Source organism: Saccopteryx bilineata, chromosome 4 (genome assembly GCF_036850765.1).
Source record: "Saccopteryx bilineata isolate mSacBil1 chromosome 4, mSacBil1_pri_phased_curated, whole genome shotgun sequence".
Taxonomy (NCBI): Eukaryota; Metazoa; Chordata; class Mammalia; order Chiroptera; family Emballonuridae; genus Saccopteryx; species Saccopteryx bilineata.
This window is the reverse complement of record NC_089493.1, coordinates 50,026,415-50,046,983: the sequence shown is the minus strand read 5'-3', so window position 1 is coordinate 50,046,983 and position 20,569 is coordinate 50,026,415. Positions and strand designations below refer to the sequence as shown.

The 20,569-nt window shown below is 48.9% G+C and overlaps 1 protein-coding gene across 2 annotated transcripts in view; it reads left to right on the top strand.

The window, feature by feature from the left end:
- PAQR5 (progestin and adipoQ receptor family member 5) overlaps nucleotides 1-16,600 on the top strand; it is an 85,597-nt gene extending 68,997 nt beyond the window's left edge. For both annotated transcript variants that reach the window (XM_066276018.1, XM_066276019.1), the window contains exons 5-8: nucleotides 175-301; nucleotides 7,211-7,307; nucleotides 9,564-9,705; nucleotides 12,738-16,600. In XM_066276018.1, the coding sequence (XP_066132115.1) occupies nucleotides 175-301; nucleotides 7,211-7,307; nucleotides 9,564-9,705; nucleotides 12,738-12,979 (608 nt within the window). In that variant the 3' untranslated portion in view covers nucleotides 12,980-16,600. The remainder of the gene's footprint in view (nucleotides 1-174; nucleotides 302-7,210; nucleotides 7,308-9,563; nucleotides 9,706-12,737) is intronic.
- Nucleotides 16,601-20,569: the final 3,969 nt, after the last annotated feature.

Here is a 20,569-nt window from a genome sequence, read left to right as displayed (position 1 = left end):
GGGCTTTCGGGCCGGGGGTGGGGGATGCACATACGAGGGTGTGGCAGCAGGACTACCCTACCCGTGGTGGGTGGGGATGAGGAGGCTCAGCCACACGCCAGGGTTGGTCTTCCCAGAGAGCCCAGGCAGTGTCAAGTAGTGACTTCCTGCCCAACGCTGATTTCTCTCGTCCAGGCTCAGCCATCGCCTACTCCGCCTACTCGTTCCCTGACGCGCTGGTGCACACCACCTTCCGGGACTGCTACGTGACCCTGGCTGTGCTGAACACCATCATCAGCACCGGCCTCTCCTGCTACTCCAGGTACCTGGCCACTCCGTCTCAGGTGGAACAGGGACGGGGCCTCGCATGCCCCTCCGTGGACTGTGGGAGGGGACAGTGCAGGAGGCACTCGGGAGCCCGGGACTCCTGTGGCCGGGGAGGACCAGCTTTGTGGGTGCCCAGCCGGCGCAGTCGGTCAGGGCCCCACGATCCAAAGGGCTCCACACTTGGTTTAAGGTTCTGCTGTAGCTGTTCTGAAATTATTAGTGATTTTTTAACAAGGGGGCCCTACTCTTTCACTTTGCACTGGGTCCTGCAAATTATGTAGCTGGTCTTGTTGCTGGACAGTCACTTACTGTCCTTGACCCTCAGTTTGCTCGCCTATAAAATGGGCCAACATCGGCTTTGTGATGTGGATGTGAGGATTACAGGTAACCACAACACCTAGTACAAGCCTGGCCCAAAGGAGTGTCCCATAAATGTCCCACTGCTACTTGTGACTAACTGGGCCTGCCTCTGAATATGTGATGAGTGACAGATGGTATCCAGATGTCAGACACATTCCCAGGGGAGCCCCAGGGCCACGGGGCACACCCAGCTTCCTCGCTCTAATTCCCTCAATTCTTTCCCCCTTTCACTCAAGAAAGCTTATTGGAATGAGAGCAACAGACATTGTCTTGAGGGTAACTACTCTAGTTTATATAGCTCTTTGTAAAAGTGACTTCCCTAAAACTCCATTTCCCTAAATTACTTAGGGAACCTCTCAAATGGCAGTGTCAGGGCAACTGCCCTTCTAAATGGTGCCAAGATACTGGGTGCCTCCACTGGCACCAAGGTTGGCACCTACCATCAGTCCCCTCAGCCACGATTCCAGCGAGCCCATTAGTCTCCCTGTTAAACCCAGGCCTCAGAGAATTACTGTTCCCTGTGGTGGTACACTCTCCCCTGCACAGGGGAGGGAGAGGCCTGCTTCCGTAACTTCAGAGTGGTTTGGGCTCCAGCTCTCTTCGGGTGACACTCAGGTTCTGTGGGACTGACAAGTAGGCAAGTTTCACAAACTGGACAAACTGGTTTTCTTTAAGAATGAAAAGAGAGATTCTTAAACAGCATTAGGGATACTTGCACCAGCCTGCCCTCTGCTTACCTGTCCTGGGGACAGGTTGGAGCATGCACTTGCTTACGGTGGGCATGAGTCTTGCTCGTTTCTAGGCACAGTCTCAACACTGGGTTTTGTGTTACTTTGTTCTGGGAAAGGCCTGGGCGTAGGAGTGGGGGTGGGAGGTAAACTCTCTTTGCCCTCTTTCTGGAAATCACAGAGCTCCCCTAAAGCTAAAGCGGTGAGGAGATAGGGTCTGTCCACAGGGTAGGAAGTAGAATAATAAAATGTCACGGGGTGATTCTTTCCTTTCTTCGTCCCCATTCCTCAAGGACACTGGTGAGTAAAAGCTCTCTGTGAAGTGCAGCCCTGTGCCAGGCCGGAGCTGGCAGGGCCGCAGAGATGACGGAGCGAGGAGGAGGTTGGGTCCCCGCCATGAGTGAGACAAGGAGCTAACACACATAGGGAAGTAACAAGGAGATTAAAACCCGCTCAGGAGAGGTGAAGCCTGTCTACGAGGCAGTGTGCTTGGACACGTGGGCTCACTGACGGCCTGATCCAGGGACCCGCCCAGACCTGGAACTGGTCCTTGGACAAGTCCCTGTCCTGTCTGGTTAGCTCCTGCAGGGTGTTAGGAATTTGGGATCAGAGGCAGCAAGCAGGCTGAGGGGGCTGGGAAGGCCTTGTGAGTGTGGGAGGAACAGCCCCTGAGTTCGTGATCCAGGACTGACTTCCCGTGAACTCCCAGTGCAAATTCTTGGAATATTTGCTGCTTTTCTTTTTAACCTTCCCAAATTAGCTATAAGCCACCAGGGTAGACTGTTTCCGTCTAACCAGGACTACCCCCTGACTGTTCCGATACAGTGAATGGGTCTTTTGCATGTGACAAGCCTGGAAACTTTGGACAAACTTGTTTGGCAGGGCAGATTGGCTAGGAATCTCTTGAATGCCTGTGTCTGGGGACTTTTCTTTATCAATGAAATAGATTCTTTCTGTTTATGTATGTGACACATCTGTGGCTATTCCATCCATACATATATCCAACCATCCATCTATGCATCCAACCAACCAATCACACACAACATGTCTTCAATGCTCCAGGCATCATGTTAAGATCTGGGAATACCAGGAAGAGTAAGGTACGTCCTTGTCCTCGGAGAGTACCCAGTGCCTTAGGAGAGACAGACTGCAGACCCCCCAAAAGTCCAGATGGAGAATTGTCATTTCCTCTGAAGGCCAGGAGAAATGGCCTTTAGAGTGTAGCATTACGGAATGTGCCATAAACAAATACTGAAAATACCACAGGACACCTGCATAGATTACCAGGGTTCTGCAAAGTGGCATTAGGACTGCAGACTAAGGGAGGTTAAGCCCTTGAGCTGGCAAGGAGAGAAGGACCTTTGGACAGAGCAGGCAGCCTGGACAAGGGTGAGGCGGCCGAAGAGGGTGGGATTGCCCTGGGAGGCAGCAAGGAGCTTCCGGGCTGCCAGAGCCCACACGGCTGGAAGGGACAGAGCGGCCAGAGGGGGCCCAGAGCGGGCTGGGGTCTGAGGTGCCTCAGGTGGCCGACTGGGACTTGCCCTGTGCTCCTGAAGGACAGTAGTATTCCTAGGAAGCAGTTCTGTAGACTCAGCTTCGTGCCCTGAGAGGCTTCCAGGTGTGTTCACAACCACTGGCGTGGAGGCGGTGCTGGAACAGAAGGGGGAAGGGGGCAAACGCCACCTCCTTGGAGCCAGAGGTAGAGTGGGATGTCCCATGTGGGGGTCCTTGGGTGTCCTCCTCTTGTCCTCTTTCCTTCGCATTTTGGTGGCTTCCCTGATCTTACAAGGCCTGTCCTCTTCGTGTTCATTCCCTGTCTTCGTCCTCAGTGTCTGAGGAGTGAAAAGGGTGACAGGGGCAGGGCGTGACCGCAGCCCTGATGAACTTTAGGAGAAGCAGGTGGAGAGGAGGTCAAGGGCCACCCCCCGGGTTTCGTAGGCTTGCTGTGTGGCCAGTCACTGCCCACTCTGGGCTTCTGTGTCCCTAACTTAAGCAAGGACTTCTTCCTCATTTGGGCATCCTACAAAGCCAGCATCTCCTCTGAGATTTCTCTCCTGCCTCTCGCTCCTGCTCCCTCAGTCTGCCGTATGGCCGGGCACAGCAAAGACCCGCCTTCTCTGTCCCTGAGCGCAGCAGGAGACCAGGAACCTCGTTAGTAGCTTTTCACTGATTTCACATGCTTACCGGAAAATCATGGTCTAATGGTACTCATTCCGCTACCATACACATCCTTAAGGGAAATCCTCACACAGAGGACTGTGGACTCCCCTGGCTGGCTCTTCGGTCCTGATTACCATGGAAATTAGTTCAAATGAACATGTTCCAGAAAACTGCTTTCTCATTCTGTAGAATTGGAGAAGGGAAATGAGGGAATATGTGACCTCTCCGTGGTTCTTGGAGCCCGGTGGGGTGATGGAGACCATGCCTGCCGACCACCCACAAGCCCAGGAAGGTGTCACTCCCTTAGGGACCTGAGTTACCCAGTGTTTTCTGTATATCACAGGTCACTCTAGGGACATTTTTGTTTATCTATACAAAGCATCCAGCCATTGAGATTCTCTTTTTTGTTTTGTTTTGGACAAATACTTGCTCAGTGAAATGCCTTGTGATCAGTACTTTAAGGGACAGAAGGGATTGGCATCCCACGGAAACGTGAGCTGTGCTCTGAGATCCACGCCCTGGCAGTGGGGCCGAGGCAGGTCAGCGAAGCGTGGTGGCCCAGAAGGGGCTTTGGAGGGCAGGGCCGAAACAGGAGGCTCGGCAGATAGTGGTTCTCAGACACAATGGAGGTCAGAGGGCTCGGCAGGGTGACAGAGTGCTCTGAGGGCCGAGGCCAGCACATGGAAGTGTCCACACCCCTGCAACGTCACCCAGACAACAAAACCACCACACACACACACACACACACTCCCCTCAGCAGTAGAATGTTTTCAAAGGCCCACTAGTTCCAAGCAGTAGTTCCAAAATTCATTGGCAAATCTTTCCAGCTTTGTTGCGACAATATTGATCAGGTTTTAAAACAGTCTGGTTTGCATCAATCTTCTCATGATGACATCCTCTCCCAAAAATCTGGTGTTTCCTGCCAACCTGGTTCTAGGCAGAGGAGGCCCGACTCCCTGTAAATTGGCCCTCAACGTTGGGGTCCAAAGACTGCCTAACCAGGTGGGACTTGGCGGCATGGGGTGCTTTGCAGGATTCTGTGACCGGGGCCCTTTCCTCTCAGAAACTCTGCACTAGCGACACCCTGTGGCCTATCCTGGAATTGCACCTCTCTGTGGCTGCTGGCCTTTCCACCCTTTATTCTCTGTTGCTGTCTCTCTTCTGTTCTGCTTTTTCTCCTTTTTTTTCCCCCTGTAGACTCAGCTTTGCAGTTGGAGAGGCTGATTCATTTGCCCCCAGGAAAGCACTTTATCAGGCTGGGCGAAATGTTGTCTCAAGCCGCAGGAAATCCATGCTTTGGGGGATGGCCCTTGCCAGCCAGAGCCAGCGTTCTTCCTGTGTAAGTGCCACAGAAAGAGCGTGCTTCCACGGGGGCCTCCCTCAGCCCGACATGACAGGTGGTGGCTGTGGGTGGGGAAGGAGGGAGCGGCCTGCTGTGGTTGACTGGGTCCGCCAGCGGAGACAGGAGGTCTCAGGGCTGTTGAGACTGGCCCTGGTTCTGGGGGCAGAGGGGCCTAGGGAAGGACAAGCAAGGGCTGGGGAGCAGTCTGAGGCCTGCTCAGCCTGCTGGACGTCGGCCGTGTGAAATGGCAGTCAGACAGCCCTGGGTTTAAATCCTAGCTTTGCCTCTTACTAGTCATTGACTTCAGACAAATCACCCAGCACCGTCTCTTCACTCCTGTTCCTATCTTCTGGTGCTATGTGGCTACAAGATGGGGTGAGGGAGAGGATGGGTCCCCTGACACACGTTGTTATAAAAGTTTCCATGTAGTGTTACTCTATGCTCTGCACAATTATAAGCTTATATCATTTCATCAAATCTTTGCAGCAAGGCCAGGATGGGGTACACTTGTCTCTGTGTTACACATGAGGACTCTAAGGTAACACGAAGGTCACGTGACCTTCAGGCTCACACTGTCACAAAGGGCAGAGGCAGGATTTGAACCCAGGCTGTCCAGGTCAAACGCTGCATGCGAGATCACAGCGCTGCGCTGTCTCACCTATCCCTGGGCTTGTGCTTTGCTCCAAGGCTGGGGTTCCTATGTGGGGGTTTGATAAGTGAGGTCCCTATTTCTCTTCCTTCTTCTCCTTGAGCTTCTGTTTCCTCTCTACCCCATGCCTTCCACATGCTTCTCTGATTTATGGGAGGGTCAGGAAAGAAGGAGAGATATGCCAGTGGGCTGGAGTTAAGTTGGAGCTTGTCTCTGGAGGCTGTGGGGCGTGTCAGGTCCCATAGAGCTGCCTCTTACCCCGGAACAGGGATCCCTGTGGTCAGCAGTCCTGACAGCTGGGCGGAACACAGCCTCATAGGCTGTGTGTTCTATCCAGGATCTCAGACATGCTTCTGAGCCGGGTGTGGGCGATCCAGACCCAGGCAGACCCAGCTCCAGCCCTTGAGAAGGTTGCCAACCACCCTGGAGGCAGATATGGGAGACTCTGACATGTCCCACACTTAAGGTTAGAGGCAGCAGTGGGGTTTCCGGACAGGTGCCTGCACTGGCTCGTAGGGGACGCGGGCAGCCTGGCCAGGGAAAATGGGCCTGGTCTGGGGGCAGCAGCTTGTAGGCTGAGATAGGGGGCCTGGGGAGCGGAAGTGAGGCGTAGTGGTGGGACACAGACCCCACCCCCTGGGGAGAGCAGGATGAGGGGCAGAACTGTGGGAAAGACTGAGAGGGCCAAGTGCCTCCATTGTCCCACAGAACTCACCAGAACAGCCACCCCGTGAGCCTCAGCGCACTGGCCCTGCACATCACCCGTGCAGCCCTGTGGGCCCCGGGGGAAGACCAGCCCTCCACAGCACACTGCGGTACTGACGTGTATCCCTGCCCTACCGCCTGTCCCAGGTGCATGCGTGTTCCTTTCCCCGAGCCCCAGTTCAGGGCTGTGGCTTCATGTGGACGTTCTCCTTGCCCTCCATGTCCTCTCTGCCGTTGATGCTGTCCCACCCCCCTGTACCCTCAGCTGTTGTCCCCTCCCCAGGCCAGACTCACGCCAGCTAAGGCCCTGTCGTGTTCTGTGTCCTCTAGGACCTGCCTGTCTGTGACAATCAGCATAACTCGTGTTAATGTTGATTTCACTTGTCTTTGGATTGGAGGCGGGTAGCGGTGGTGATAAGGAGAGAAGGAAAGACCATATTAACTGTTTTCCCAGGCCACTAGTATCGCTCTGTGTGGGATTAAATATTCTGGAACTCCCTCAGAGTAATTAAGCCCCTGATTGAACCAAGGCTTCTGCACAGTAATCACTGGGGAGGCTCTGACTAGTCGGGCATCTCAACCTTCTCAGTGGCTCCGCCTGTGCCGCTGCGGCCACCCACACCCACATGTCTCCTTGTCCTGGTGGTCCCTGCACTTCTGAAAGGCCCTTCAGTAGTCAGATAACTTGGTACTTGAAGGGCTTCTGCTGACCGCTCCTCCCTGACTGCATCCGGGTACCACTGCTTCCCATGATGCCAAGAGATGGAGGCCCCATCTTCCCACATCTGAGCTTGAGCCACTCCCGCGGTGCTGGGGGGAGAAGCTGCTGGGGAGGGCGTACAAGAATGCTTGCCTCCTGTGGACGGCTTGCCCATGGTTATGTTTAATTTGCACGTGTGTATAATTTACTGACACTCTTTCATTCTCATTTCTCCCTTCACCCTTTCCTCCCTGGTTTAGGTTTCTGGAACTCCAGAAGCCCAGGCTCTGTAAGATGCTCCGTGTCCTCGCCTTTGCTTATCCCTACACCTGGGACTCTCTCCCCATCTTCTACCGGGTAAGGGCCTGCTCCATCTCCTCTGCCCATTGGCAACAGCACGGAGTCCGTTGTTTCCTGAGCTTCTGGGGGCCAGCGCACCACACTGCTCACCATAGGACACACAGGAGTGGGGACCCAGGTGCTGCCTCATTGGCACTTGCAACGTAGTTACGAGACAGCATGGCACAGAGGCCTCGAGGGACCGTAGGAGATGGGCCACCACCTGTACTGACTGGGGGCTCAGGAGCAGGGGAGGCGGCCTGGGGTTTGGTAGAGTGACCAGGAGAATGAGCTGTAAGAGCAGATCTCTAGTATTTACTCACTGGGGGCCTTTGGGCAAGTTATCTATCATCTCTGTGCCTTGATGTCTCATCTGTAAAATGGGCGTGGTAATAACACCTTCTTCCATCAGGCTGGAGGAAGATTACATGAGATGGTGGCAAGAATCCAGAAAAAGCATTATTATATGATATCATTAATTAATGTGTTATTAGTAGTGATGGAAAACATATAAATGAAGGTCTTGAAGAGATGGGAATTAATTGGAAAACATGAAATAAGAGAGTGTAGGAAGAAAGACAGGAAGGTTTATGCACTCTCAAAACAGATGGGCGTGAGTTCAAATGCCCGTTCCCCCCTGCTCATCAGCTGTGTGACCTTAGTGCACATAACCTGTCTGAGCCTCAGTTTCCTCCTCTGCCAGTGGGGTCAAGATCCCCTCCTTCACAGGGGGTAAAGGTGATGGACCAAAACAACAGATGTGCTGAGCTCAGTGCTGCCTGGCACGTGGTCAGCGCCCTGTGAGTGGCGCTCCCCTTCCAGGTCTGATGCCTGCCACCAGGAGGGCAGGGGCCGAGCTGGCTCCCCCAGCTGGAGCACTGACCACATGCTCTGTGCTTTGCTGGGTGTGGGCCCCCAGGGAGACACAGAGCTGGGAGTGCAGCCTGTTCCCCCCTTCCTTCCTTGAAGACACAGACCACACACAGAAAACTAGATCAGAGAGACCACGCTGGTCCCACACGCCAGCAAACCACACAGCACAGGTTCTGCACCATCGAGCATGGCGGGTGCCTGGCACACAGCCGCGGTGGGCAATGGGAGGGAGGTCTAACCCTGAATATGACGTTGAGCAGTGCTCTGACTCCGGAACCAGCCTACCTGGATCCAGAGCCTGACTTCATTTCTTTTTTTTTTTTTTCTGAAGTGAGAAGCAGGGGGCAGCAGATAGACTCCCAAATGTGCCCAACCAGGATCTACTGGGCATGCCCACCAGAGGGCGATGCTCTGCCCATCTAGGAAGTTACTCTGTTGCAACTGGAGCCATTCCAGCACCTGAAGCAGAGGCCATGGAGCCATCCTCAGCACGGGGGCCAACTTTGCTCCAATGGAGCCTTGGCTGCGGGAGGGGAAGCAAGAGACAGAGAGGAAGGAGAGGGGGAGGGGTGGAGAAGCAGATGGGCGCTTCTCCTGTGTGCCCTGGCCAGGAATCAAACCCAGGACTTCCACACGCTGGGCCGATGCTCTACCACTGAGCCAACTGGCCAGGGCTGACCTCACTTCTAATCAGTGGTTTGCAAGTCGCCCTCCAGCCCAGCTTCCTTATCTGCAAAATGGCAAAGTAGGGTCTGCCTTGCGGCAGTTGTCCAGGGGCCAGTGAACTGATGCAAGTAGAAAGCCTGGCCTTGTACCTTCTCAAGGTGGTAGCTGCTGTCACCATTTATAACAATAACAATAACTATTCTTAACTCTGAAACAGTGCTGCGGTATAATTAATACTTTCTGATGACTCAGAAGGCCTTCGAGGGATTGCCAAGCCTCAACGCCTTAATTAGGAACCTCAGTGTAGGGGATGTGCTGGTGAGACAGGTGTTCACTTGTGAATGACTGCTCTTCGCTATACTTACACATTATCTCTGGGGAAAAGAGTGGGAAGGGATTTAATGGGGTTATGCCTTTTCTTTCCATTCTTCTTCTCTTTTGTTTTATTTTGTTTTTCCTTGTTGTTGTTGTCGTTATTAAAATTAAATAACCCAAAAGGCTCTCATGAGCACTTATGGGATTAAAATACACTTGCACCGGGTCTCAACTAATCCCTCTCAGAGTACGCATTCTGCTCACACAGTCCCTGAGCAGTCTCTTCCCAGGCCCCAGCCCTGAGGAGGTGGGGCCTCAGCCCGCGGAGTCCACAGGTGTGTGCCAAGGTGTCTGCAGGTGATGGATGACAAGGAAGGGGACCTCCTCTCAAGACCCGATGTTTCTTTTAAACACCTGCAGCTGTTCCGGTTCCCAGGGGAGAGTGTACAGAACGAAGCCACCTTGTACCACCAGAAACACACGGCCATGACTCTCCTGGCCTCTTTCTTCTATTCTGCGCACCTGCCGGAGCGCCTGGCCCCTGGATGCTTTGACTACATTGGTGAGTGTGCAGTGACTCCGCTGCCCTTGCCCTCCAGCCTGGGAGGGCTCCTGTCCCTGACACCTGTGATGTAGCAGGGGAGGGGAGGCAGGGGCAGGGAGAGAGGCAGCTCCTCAGGAAGTTCTCCAGGTGGAGGCCAGAGTGAGTTAACAGAGGCTAGGATGTACGTAGCCAGCAAGTGGCCAGGGAGGATGGGAGAGCATGTGGGTCTAAGACTCTGCAGCATTGCTGTGAGGCATGGGGCTGCCTCTGTGCCGAGGAGAGGAACATGTCTGCCTTTGTCTCGTTTAGGTGGGTGTGACGGGGCCAGGAGTCAGGTAGAGGAGAGGTTCTCAGGTGTGGTTCCCAGACCAGCCATCTCAGCTTCACCTGGGAACATGCAGATTCTTGGGCCCTACCCCAGACATCCCAAACCAGAAACGTGGGGGGTGGGGCCCAGCCCTCACTCAGAGGCTGTGTGAGGTGCTAAGTAAGCCTGAGCTCGCTAAAGTTAACGAAGTGATGCGGCAGCAAGGAGGTGTCAGAGCCACGGGGTTTGCACCTGCTGGTGGAGTCCCCTCCCTCTCTGTCTAGGGGAGTGCTGCAGGCACTGCGGAGTGCCACGCCCCCAGCTGGCTCTGGGACTGGCTCTGGGATGGCTGGGGCAGCGCGTGGGTCACTTCTGGTGAGGCGCCTGTGTGTTGGGAGGAAAGCTCCTTAGATAAACTACCGTGGGACCCAAGGGGTCATCCTTGTCTCCATGTGCTGAGCGGAACCTTGCTTCTTCTCAACCCAGCTTGTCTGTCATTTTCCATCTCCTCCCACCTAAGACACGTGGCCAGATTTGCTTTGTTCATTCTGATTAGAATTGCATCTCTTTTACTTATTCTGTCCTGCTGGGAGGGGTTACAACAAACAGACTGCTTTTAGAGGACAGATTTCAAAAAAGGAGGGAGATAAGAGGAGGTACCTGCCTACAGGAACCCACCGACCACATCCACCTTCCTAGCCCCAGCTGGATGAAGGGGAAGTGATCGTGTATGAAGTCTGGGGGATCCAAGAAAAATAGTTCTGGGCTTTATTTTGCCAAGTTCCTGAGTTCTTAATAACATTTTATTTTTTTACGTCTGTCCCATCCTCTTGGGCCTAGAGGTACAGAGCAGAAAGACAACCCTATGGGGAGAAATTTGCCAGAGAGCAGTTCATGACAGATCATTCAATCACTGAGTCTGCTGGATACGGACTCCCTGTCCACCAGCCCCAGGGGAAGCACTGGACCGCACTGCCCACAGGAAGCTCCTCCCTCTTCCTATCAGGCGGGATTGCTGAAACCACTCTGCCTGCTGCGGCCACGTTTCAGATCTGTCCAGGGCTTATGGCTCATCTCCCTTTCTATGTCCTGTCCTAATGGAGACACATTGGAGCCTCGGGTGGTGAACATAGCTAGTCACCTCCCTCTGCGTGGCCTCGCCCTTGGAGAATCCAGCTCTCTACTGACAATAAGTCACTTTGCTGCATTGCCCACAGAATTTGGAAATTGTACACAGCTCATTAGTATAGCATGGGTGAGGCAAGAGTGGTCCCTTTAAACACACCCTCTTCCAGGGGATGCTTCCTGCTATAAGGAACTCATCAGCCACCCCGCTGAGAAGCCCCAAGTGTCCTACACTCTCATTCCTGACTCTGCTTCTGCCCAGCTGCACTAGTGGCCTGGCTAGTCCCTTCTGAGGACACATTTATTGAATACTTACTCTGGGATGAGTCCTGGGGTACAACACTGAACTAACACACTCTCTCTCTCTCTCTTTAAACTAAAGAAGAGTCCTTATGTACTGTTAATGTTAGTCTGCTGGGGCAGCCATAACCAAGAACCACAGACTGGGTGGCTTAAACAAGAGTCTTTTTTCTCACAGTTCTGGAGGTTAGAAGTCTGAGATCCCTGTGTCACTAGGGTTGGTTTCTTCTGCGTCCTCTCTCCTTGGCCTGCAGGCTGCCATCTTCTTTATCTCTCGTCACGTGGTCTTCCCTTCTGTGTACATGCATGTCCATGTCCTAATCTCCTCTTATATAAGGTCACCAACCATAGTGGGCCCCATTCTGATGACTTCATTTTCACTTAATTGTCTCTAAAACTTCCCATCTCCAATCATGGTCACATTCTGAGATACTGAGGGTTAGGATTCCAACATATGAATTTGACAGAGGGAGACAGAGCTCAGCCATGACACATGTGGTCTTCTCATCTTACTCCTGGTTTCTGAAGGCTCTCCTCCAAACAGTCCCCAGCCCTGGGCAACGGCCTCCTTTTCTCACCAACCAACAAATGCTCATGTCCCAGACCACTCCCGGCCCCCTCTGCTTTCCACCCCCGCCTCGCCTCTGTGGATGGGATCTGGTGAACGGGGGTCCTGCAGGTCATGAGAGGAAGGGCTCCTGGTCGTGTCTGGGATTGCCAGCCGTAGAAAGTATAAGTAGCCAACAGAAGCTTTGGTGGCTTCTCCTGTGGCACTGAGGTCACAATCTGAGTTCATTAGCACTGGCTCTTAAGAGATGACCTTTGGCAGAACGTGGTGCCTACCTTTTTCATGTGAGAAACAGGGCTGGTGAATTTGGTTTGCTCTGATGGCCTTTTTATTTTTATCACATTACATTTAAAAAATAAATTTATTGAAGTATTTTTTACATATCACATAATTCCCTAATTTCAAGTAGACAGTTTAATGATATTTTTAGTAAATATACCAAGTTGTATAACCATCACCATAAACAAGGTTTAGAACATTTTTATCACCCCGGTAAGATCCCTCATGCCCCTACACTGTTCATCCCCACTCTCACCCCCTGCCCAGAGCACCCACTAATCAATACTTTGTCTCTATAGATTTGCCTTTTCTGGACAGTGATATGAATGGAATCAGACAGTGTGTGTATCTGGTTTCTGGCTTCTTCTCCTCAGCATGATGGTTTAGCATACATGCCAGACAGACCATGTATCTATAGTCATTTCTTTTTTATTGCCGATTTTGCTGACCTTGTGTATACTTGCTATATAGGTCACAGTCACCAGCTGTTCCACGTGTGTGTGATCCTGGCCACGCACATGCAGATGGAAGCCATACTTCTAGACAAGACTCTGAGGAAGGAGTGGCTCCTGGCCAACTCCAGGACCCTGTCTTTCCCTCAGATCGCTGGAGCCATCCTTCTGTGCCTCGTCTTCAGCCTCAGTAACATAGTTTATTTCTCAGCTGCTCTGTACCGGATGCCTGAGCCAGAATTACATAAAAAGAAAACATGATTCGGACCCAGAGCTTTTTGTGCCAGATGTCAACATTAAGCTACAGTATCCTAACCACCATAAGCCAGTGGTATGTGACCAGTTTACAGTGGCCTAAAATATTCATAATGATTGGGATCTTGGCATTTTTAGTGAGTTCATATCAATAAGTTATTTAACTGGAGGAATTTCTCTAGATTTGCACTGACTCTGTATGTTTGATTTTAAAAGAGGAACATAGGTTCAAGTCTCCTCATTCAGGTAAATCTTTCATATTTCATTAAGTTTTAAATTTATTTAAAATGACTTTTTCAATTTTATTTAAACAGTTGGGCTCAGCATACTAGCTTTGTAGCTTTACTATTAAACAGTTGGATTAAGCTTTCCTACCCTTGTAGTATTACTCTTTAAAAATGGAACTTGCTTCGTTAGCTGAGTTTCACGTAGTGAAGCCTGTCCCAAGAGCTCCCACAGTGGAAGGGGAATGAGCCAGAGAGGTCAAGGGGAGAGGGGCCTGGAAGGAGGAACCGGGCCTGTGGGAGCCCTGAGAGCTGGAAAGGCAATTCCAGAATGAAGAGATCTGGTTGGAGGAGGGGGTCTTCTTTCTTTCCCCACCTAGTGAGGGGAGTGAATAGAAAGAGAGCCCTCTTTTTCTTCAGGTCCATTCTGCTTCAGGGTGTTAGTTCCCATGTCAGTGGATTTGGATTTTCTTAGAAGTCCACAGGCAATGACTGGGTGTCCTGTGTTCTTGCTGTTTTGTTCTGTCTTCCTGTTGCCAGTTTGATGCTGCTAAGTATTAGTCAGTGCGGGTAAAACGTGTTACACCACGGGAGCTGGCTGACTTAATCCCTGTTGGTCATGCTCATTTGTCACCTTTTAAATCAATGACATCACTGTATTTAGGGATGTCATACTTTTTGGTGTCGCTTAAGCATTTCAAATATGCTGCAAAAAATTCTTTTAAAAAATTTAGTTTTTGCCCTGGCTAGTTGGCTCAGTGGTGGTAGAGCATTGGCCCAGTGTGTCACTGTCCCAGGTTCAATTCCCAGTCAGGGCACACAGGAGAAGCGACCATCTACTTCTCCACCCCTCCGCCTCCCCATCCCCCTCTTGCTTCTCTCTCTCTCTCTCTCTCTCTCTCTCTCTCTCTTCTCCTCACCTCCTGAAGCCATGACTCGATTAGAGCAAGTTGGCCCTGGGCACTGAGGATGGCTCCATGGCCTCCTCCTCAGGCGCTAAAAAGTGGCTCTGGTTGCAATGGAGCAAGAGCCCCAGATGGGCAGAGCACCCCCCTTAGTGGGCTTGCTGGGTGGATCCCGGTCTAGCACATGTGGGAGTCTGTCTCTGCCTCCCTTCCTCTCACTAAAAAAAATAAAAATAAAAATAATTAGTTTTCATATGCAGAGGATGCTAAAGACCTTGCCAAAGCGTTGATCGAATGTGGTGATTATTCAGGCATTCCTGAGAATCTGAAACACTTGGTGAGCTTGTGACAAATGCAGATTCCCAGTGAAACCGAGAGATTCTGCTTTCCTAGTGTAAAATGTAGGTTTCTAAGAGGGGAGTAGCACGTGATTCTGATGTGGAAGGGCCACAGGCCAAAGTTGAAGAAATGCTGTTGTCAGGAATTCCAGAAGGCACTGGGCTGTCAGCTTTGTTTGCATTGGTATAATTTTCAGCAACTCACCACCTAAGGATGTGTTCCCGTTTTCCACTCTGCATAATGCTAAAACACTGAGCATTTTCCCATCCGTTGCATTACTAATTAAAGGTCAGTATTTCATGATATTTTCATAGCATTCAGAAATGCTGACACAAAGGAATTGTTAACAGAGGCCCATCAACCCCTGATCTGCACTTGCTAATAATTTAAGGGGCTGTCTACCATATAGGATCCTCTTTGCTGACTCAGGAACACCCCCATATCATAGAATACTGCCTTTGTGGTTAACTGGCCCAAGTTGAAATGCCCTGTAAATAGCTCATTGTCCAATCCTCTGAAGACAGTAACAATTTATATTGGATGAGAGTGGTCAAGAAATATGATTCCATTAGTTTCATTATCTGTTTTCTTCCTCTAGGGCAAGTAGACTGATAAAATTATATGGGCTGGTAAATTTTTGGTCCATTAATTGCAAACTACATGACAAAAATTTTTTCTTTAGCAACAATCTGAAATCATTGGTGAAATTTTATTCCAGCAAGGTAAATGAGCTTCTGTCTCATTTTATTGTGCCTTTAATTTTACAGTGAAAAGAAGGTACAGTATTTTAAATGCCCTATTTTAGTAATGCCAAAGACATGAAGGCTTTCATATTCTCTTATTTATAACAATAAAATCAGATTCTTCATTTAACTTAGAAATAGTGGGAAGAACCCTGGCCAGGTAGCTCAGTGAGTTAGAGTGCTGTCTGGATACATCAAGGTTGTGGGTTTGATCCCTGGTCAGGGCACATACAAGAATCAACTAACGAATGTATGAATGAGTGGAACAACAAATTGGTATTTCTCTCTTCCTCTCCCTTCCTCACTCTCTCTAAAATCAATAAAAATGAAAAATAAATAGTTGGAAGATAATGGGTGATTAATTTGAAGAGCTCTTAGATTATTTGGTCTTTGGTGGTGTTACTCTTGTCGTGCTTACTGATGAATATGAAATGTTCTATCAACAAAATAAGATCAAGTGTTTCATAATGTTTTTATAAGTTTGGTAAACTTAATCCATTGTATATTTTTGGACAGTGTTACAAATGAAAATTTTATAACCATTTGCAGAGCTTCTCATGTGTAGTGAGAATGAGTTCAAATATAGGAATTATCATTAAGTCTGATGTGGGTATAGTTTTACCTAAGTCATCCCAGAAAATCAAAAAGGTTAGCAGCGGATCAGTTGAAAACCTCACTGGCAAGATGCTTTCTAATGTAGTTTTCCAAAACATTTTTAATGTCTCAAACACTTCAGAGATGTGCTATATACCCCCATTGGTGTCAGCTGCTCACCCTGGCACTGTCTCAGAAGGGGCTACTGGGGGTAAGCACATTTGTAATGGGATGTCCCTTGCCCCCATCTCTCTGAAAAAACATAACTCTAAAATGTGCTAGACAGTACAGCTGTGATAAAACTTGAATGTGTCTGAATGAGGCCATTTAGTCAACTGTATCTCCCTTTATTCACTGTAGTTTCATTTTCCATTACTTAATTTTTAGAGTTATGATCCATCTTTTTTGTTAAAGAAATGAGTTTGTCATTGTTGATTAAACTTGGAAGTGGGAAGTTGAGAAACTTTTGAGTACAAAGTGATTTAAATGTTGGTTGCTTCTTGTGGAACCCTGCTCGTGTGAGAGGTTGTGAGGAAGGCGGGTGGAGTAGAATGGTATTGTCAGGCATGTTGGAGAAACACTTCATTTGGATCTACTGTGTCCCGAGTTTGTTTCAGCCATGATACCCTTCTTATATGAAACACCTGTTAACACTGTACAACAATGTTTTATGACGTATTAGTTGAATGCCAGCCTTTGATTTTCTAGTCAACAATCCACTATGGATGACAAAAAGAGCCATTTCCAGACTCAGAATTGTCCTTCCAATGTCTAGTTTTCTTAAATTGTGTGTGGGAAATAAATAAAGTTTATTTATTATAATACAGTTGTCCTGTTTCCTACTTGTTTTGTTTATGTTTTATCTACCACACTGCAAATGTGTTCATTCATCACAAGAAAGATATTCCTGCACATGTGTGCATTGCTGAATCATTTCAACACCCATTCTCATCTCAGCAACAAATTTCTAAAACTGGCTCAACATTTATGTCCTCCAAGGCACAGAACGAGGGGCCTCAAAGACAATTCCATCCACCTTTCACAAATGTATTTGATGTAAAAGGCACAATTTCAGGCCCAAATGAACAAAGAACACACAGGGTATAGAGAGTGGGGGTTGTAGTTTTAATTAAAAAGAAAAACAAACAACCCAGGTGACTTTTAATATAAGGGAGTTTAAGAAGCACTGATATCGTCCAACCACTCCTTTAAAAAACAAACATAATTTCAGACTTAGAAAAACATTGCCAAATGGAACAAAGAGTCCCCAAGTACTTTTTACCCTTCCCCCTTTCGATATTGTATCACTCTTCTCTAACAGGGAGAAACTCCGCTGGCGTTATCCACAATATACTGTATTTTTCGCTCCATAAGACACACTTTTTCCCCCCAAAAGTGGAGGGGGAAATGCCCGTGCATCTTATGGAGCAAAAAATATGGTATTTTATCAAATATTTTAACACACCATTTGGTTCAGAATACTTTTTTTCTTATTTTCCTCCTTAAAACTCTAGATGTGTCTTATGGTCAGGTACGTCTTATGGAGAGAAAAATACGGTATTTGCTCAATCCTAGAATTACACAATGTTTCAAAATTATTAACCTAGCCTGACCTGCGGTGGCGCAGTGAGTAAAAGCATCGACCTGGAACACTGAAGTCGCCGGTTCAAAACCCTGGGCTTCCCTGGTCAAAGCACATATGGGAGTTGATGCTTTCTGCTTCTCCCTCCCTTCTCTCTCTGTCTCCTCTCTCTAAAATGAATAAATAAAATCTAAAAATAAATAAAAATAATTTTTAAAAAATTACTAACCTATGTCAGAGAAAAAGCTTACTAATTAGAACTCAATATATGTTTCAAGATCTTTTTGTTTTGAGCCTGAGGGCATGTGGTCTCTAGTCTTCATTACTTGGGTTAGTTATAGCCCCTTTTGTGTGTATGCTATTCATTTGATGTGGTTTAGATCAGTGGTCCCCAACCTTTTTTGGGCCACGGACCGGTTTAATGTCAGAAAATATTTTCACGGACTGGCCTTTAGGGTGGGACGGATAATTGTATCATGTGTCCGAGACAAACGTCAAGAGTGAGTCTTAGATGGATGTAACAGGGAATCTGGTCATTTTTTAAAAATAAAACATCGTACAGACTTAAATATAAAGAAAACGGAAATAATGTAAGTTATTTATTCTTTCTCTGCGGACCGGTACCAAATGGCCCATGGACTGGTACTGGTCCGCGGCCCAGGGGTTGAGGACCACTGGTTTAGATCATGTTTCTTTTTGTATCAATTTTATAGTCCCCCCCCTCAAGCTTGTTGATTTTATAGATTTGTTTTCTGAGTATATAAAACATTCACTTCCAATTGTTCATTTTATAAACAGCCTGGGAATGTGAGATGATGTTTCCAAGACCACTGAAGGAAGAACGCTCTCCCTTGGGTGTTGGGTGTATCCCAGCTCCCAGGGTAGTTAGTCCTGTCTCCATTTTACCACCTTTCCTCAAATACTCTGGGCTTTGACAGGTTCTTGTCATTAGTGTTTATTTGTTTCCTTAGCTGGGTGCTTGGATTAATTATAGTTTCTAATCTGTATAGTGGCTACTCCTCTTCAGTGATTTGCATAAGACCCTCTCAGTCTAGTTTGTCAGTTTCTTACAAAGTTACACTTACAATACTAGTAATCCCACCCAAGAGAAATGAAAAAACATGTCTACATAAAGATCTGTATACAAATATTTATAATTATACTAGTTTCATTCATAATCACCAGAAAGTGGAAACAATCTAAATATCCATCAATCTAATGAATGAATAAATCATACATTCATACAATGGAATACTACTACTCAGCAATAAAATGGGATCACACTACCAGTACAGGCAACATATGGATAAACCTCAAAAGCATTATGTTAAGTTAAAGAAGAAACTCTAGAAAAGACAAAACTCTCAAAGGAAGTTAAGAAAGTGGTTGCCGGCCCTGGCCGGTTTGCTCAGTGGTAGAGCATCGGCCTGGCGTGCGGGGGACCCGGGTTTGATTCCTGGCCAGGGCACACAGGAGAAGCGCCCATTTGCTTCTCCACCCCCACCCCTCCTTCCTCTCTGTCTCTCTCTTCCCCTCCCGCAGCCAAGGCTCCATTGGAGCAAAGATGGCCCTGGCGCTGGGGATGGCTCCTTGGCCTCTGCCCCAGGCGCTAGAGTGGCTCTGGTCGAGGCAGAGTGACGCCCTGGAGGGGCAGAGCATCGCCCCTTGGTGGGCGTGCTGGGTGGATCCTGGTCGGGCGCATGCGGGAGTCTGTCTGACTTTCTCTCCCCGTTTCCAGCTTCAGAAAAATACAAAAGAAAAAAAAAAAAAAAAGAAAGTGGTTGCCAAGGCCTGGGGGTAGGGGACAGTCATTGACTACAAGGGAATTTTGTGTGGTGGGAATATTACGCCTTTGATTCTGGCAATGGTTATAGAACTTTGTATGTCAAATATGTAAACAGTACAACTAAAAAGGGTGAATTTTACTGTATGTAAATTGTACCTCGATAAACCTGACTTTAAAAAAGACAGCCTCCCAGTTCTACTCTCTCCCCCTCTCCTGCCCTCACCTCTGGTCAGGATCTCTAATTCTAGGGTGTAAGGCAAATCTTTCACTGGGTGTGGAAGCCCTTTGGGGGAAGAGATTAGGATGTGTTAGGTGTGAGGTGCCTGTGGGACACCTAGAGAAGTAACATGATTGGCATTTTTAAAAAAAAACTAATAAGGCAGAGCGCTTAGTATGGATTGAAGTGAGGGAGGAAGAAGAAACGGGCCTGAAGAAAAGCTGGAGGTGGTGCAACTTAACTAGGTCCTCCACTGGGGTGTCCTCTGAAGGGACGGATCCATTCATTCTTTCTCAACATTTGTGGAGTACCTCCGTTATTGTTATTGGGCATTGGGGGGAGCAAAAGTGCCCTTAGTAGAGGGTGTGGGGATAAGAGGGGAAGGAGACAGGAGCAGTGATTGTAAATTGGGAAGTGAGCGCCAGAGCAGACAGGAGGTGCAGTAACTGGGGAGTGCAGGGGACTGGATATAAAGCAGAGGCCAGCCTGAGGAGCAGCGTAGGTGGCAGGAGATCTGCTGAGAACTGAGGATAAGAAGACGTTGCCAGAGGAAGGGAGGAAGGAGAGCTTAACAGCAAGAGGGAACGGTGTTCGAGCCCTGTGTGTGCAGGGCACTGAAGGTCAATGTGGCTGAGGACTGGTTATACAGGGGTTAAATGTTAGGTGATAAGCTTGAAGAGGGAGAGCCTTGGGGCCCTGGTGAGGGTCTCCAGCAATGGGGAGCTCCAAGCACAGGAGTGATATAATCAATGTGTGATTTATAGATGAGCTGGCTACAAAGTGGGTCCTGGATTGCAGAGTAGCAGCAGAGAGGCCTGTTAGAATAATGTGATCATGCCGATAAGAGATGGTAGTAGCCAAGGGGATGAAGAGGAGTGGCGAGGTTTGAAGTCTATAGATAGAACTGTCAAGATCTGATCATTGAATGCTGGAATAGAAGGGGAGGCAAAAGTCAGACGGTACCTTGGACTCAGATTTGGATGGGTGGGTAGAACATGATGCCATCCACTGACGGGGAGCAGGTTCAGGGAAGAGATTAGGATGTGTAAGGTGTGAGGTGCCTCTGGGATACCCCAGTGGAGAATTGATAAGGCAGTTGGATATCTGAGTCTGGAGTTCAGAAGGATAATTGTAAATAGTCTGTGAAGCCGTAGGCATGATTAGGAGTGTCCAGGGGGAGGACCCAACTAATAACCAGGTAAAAAC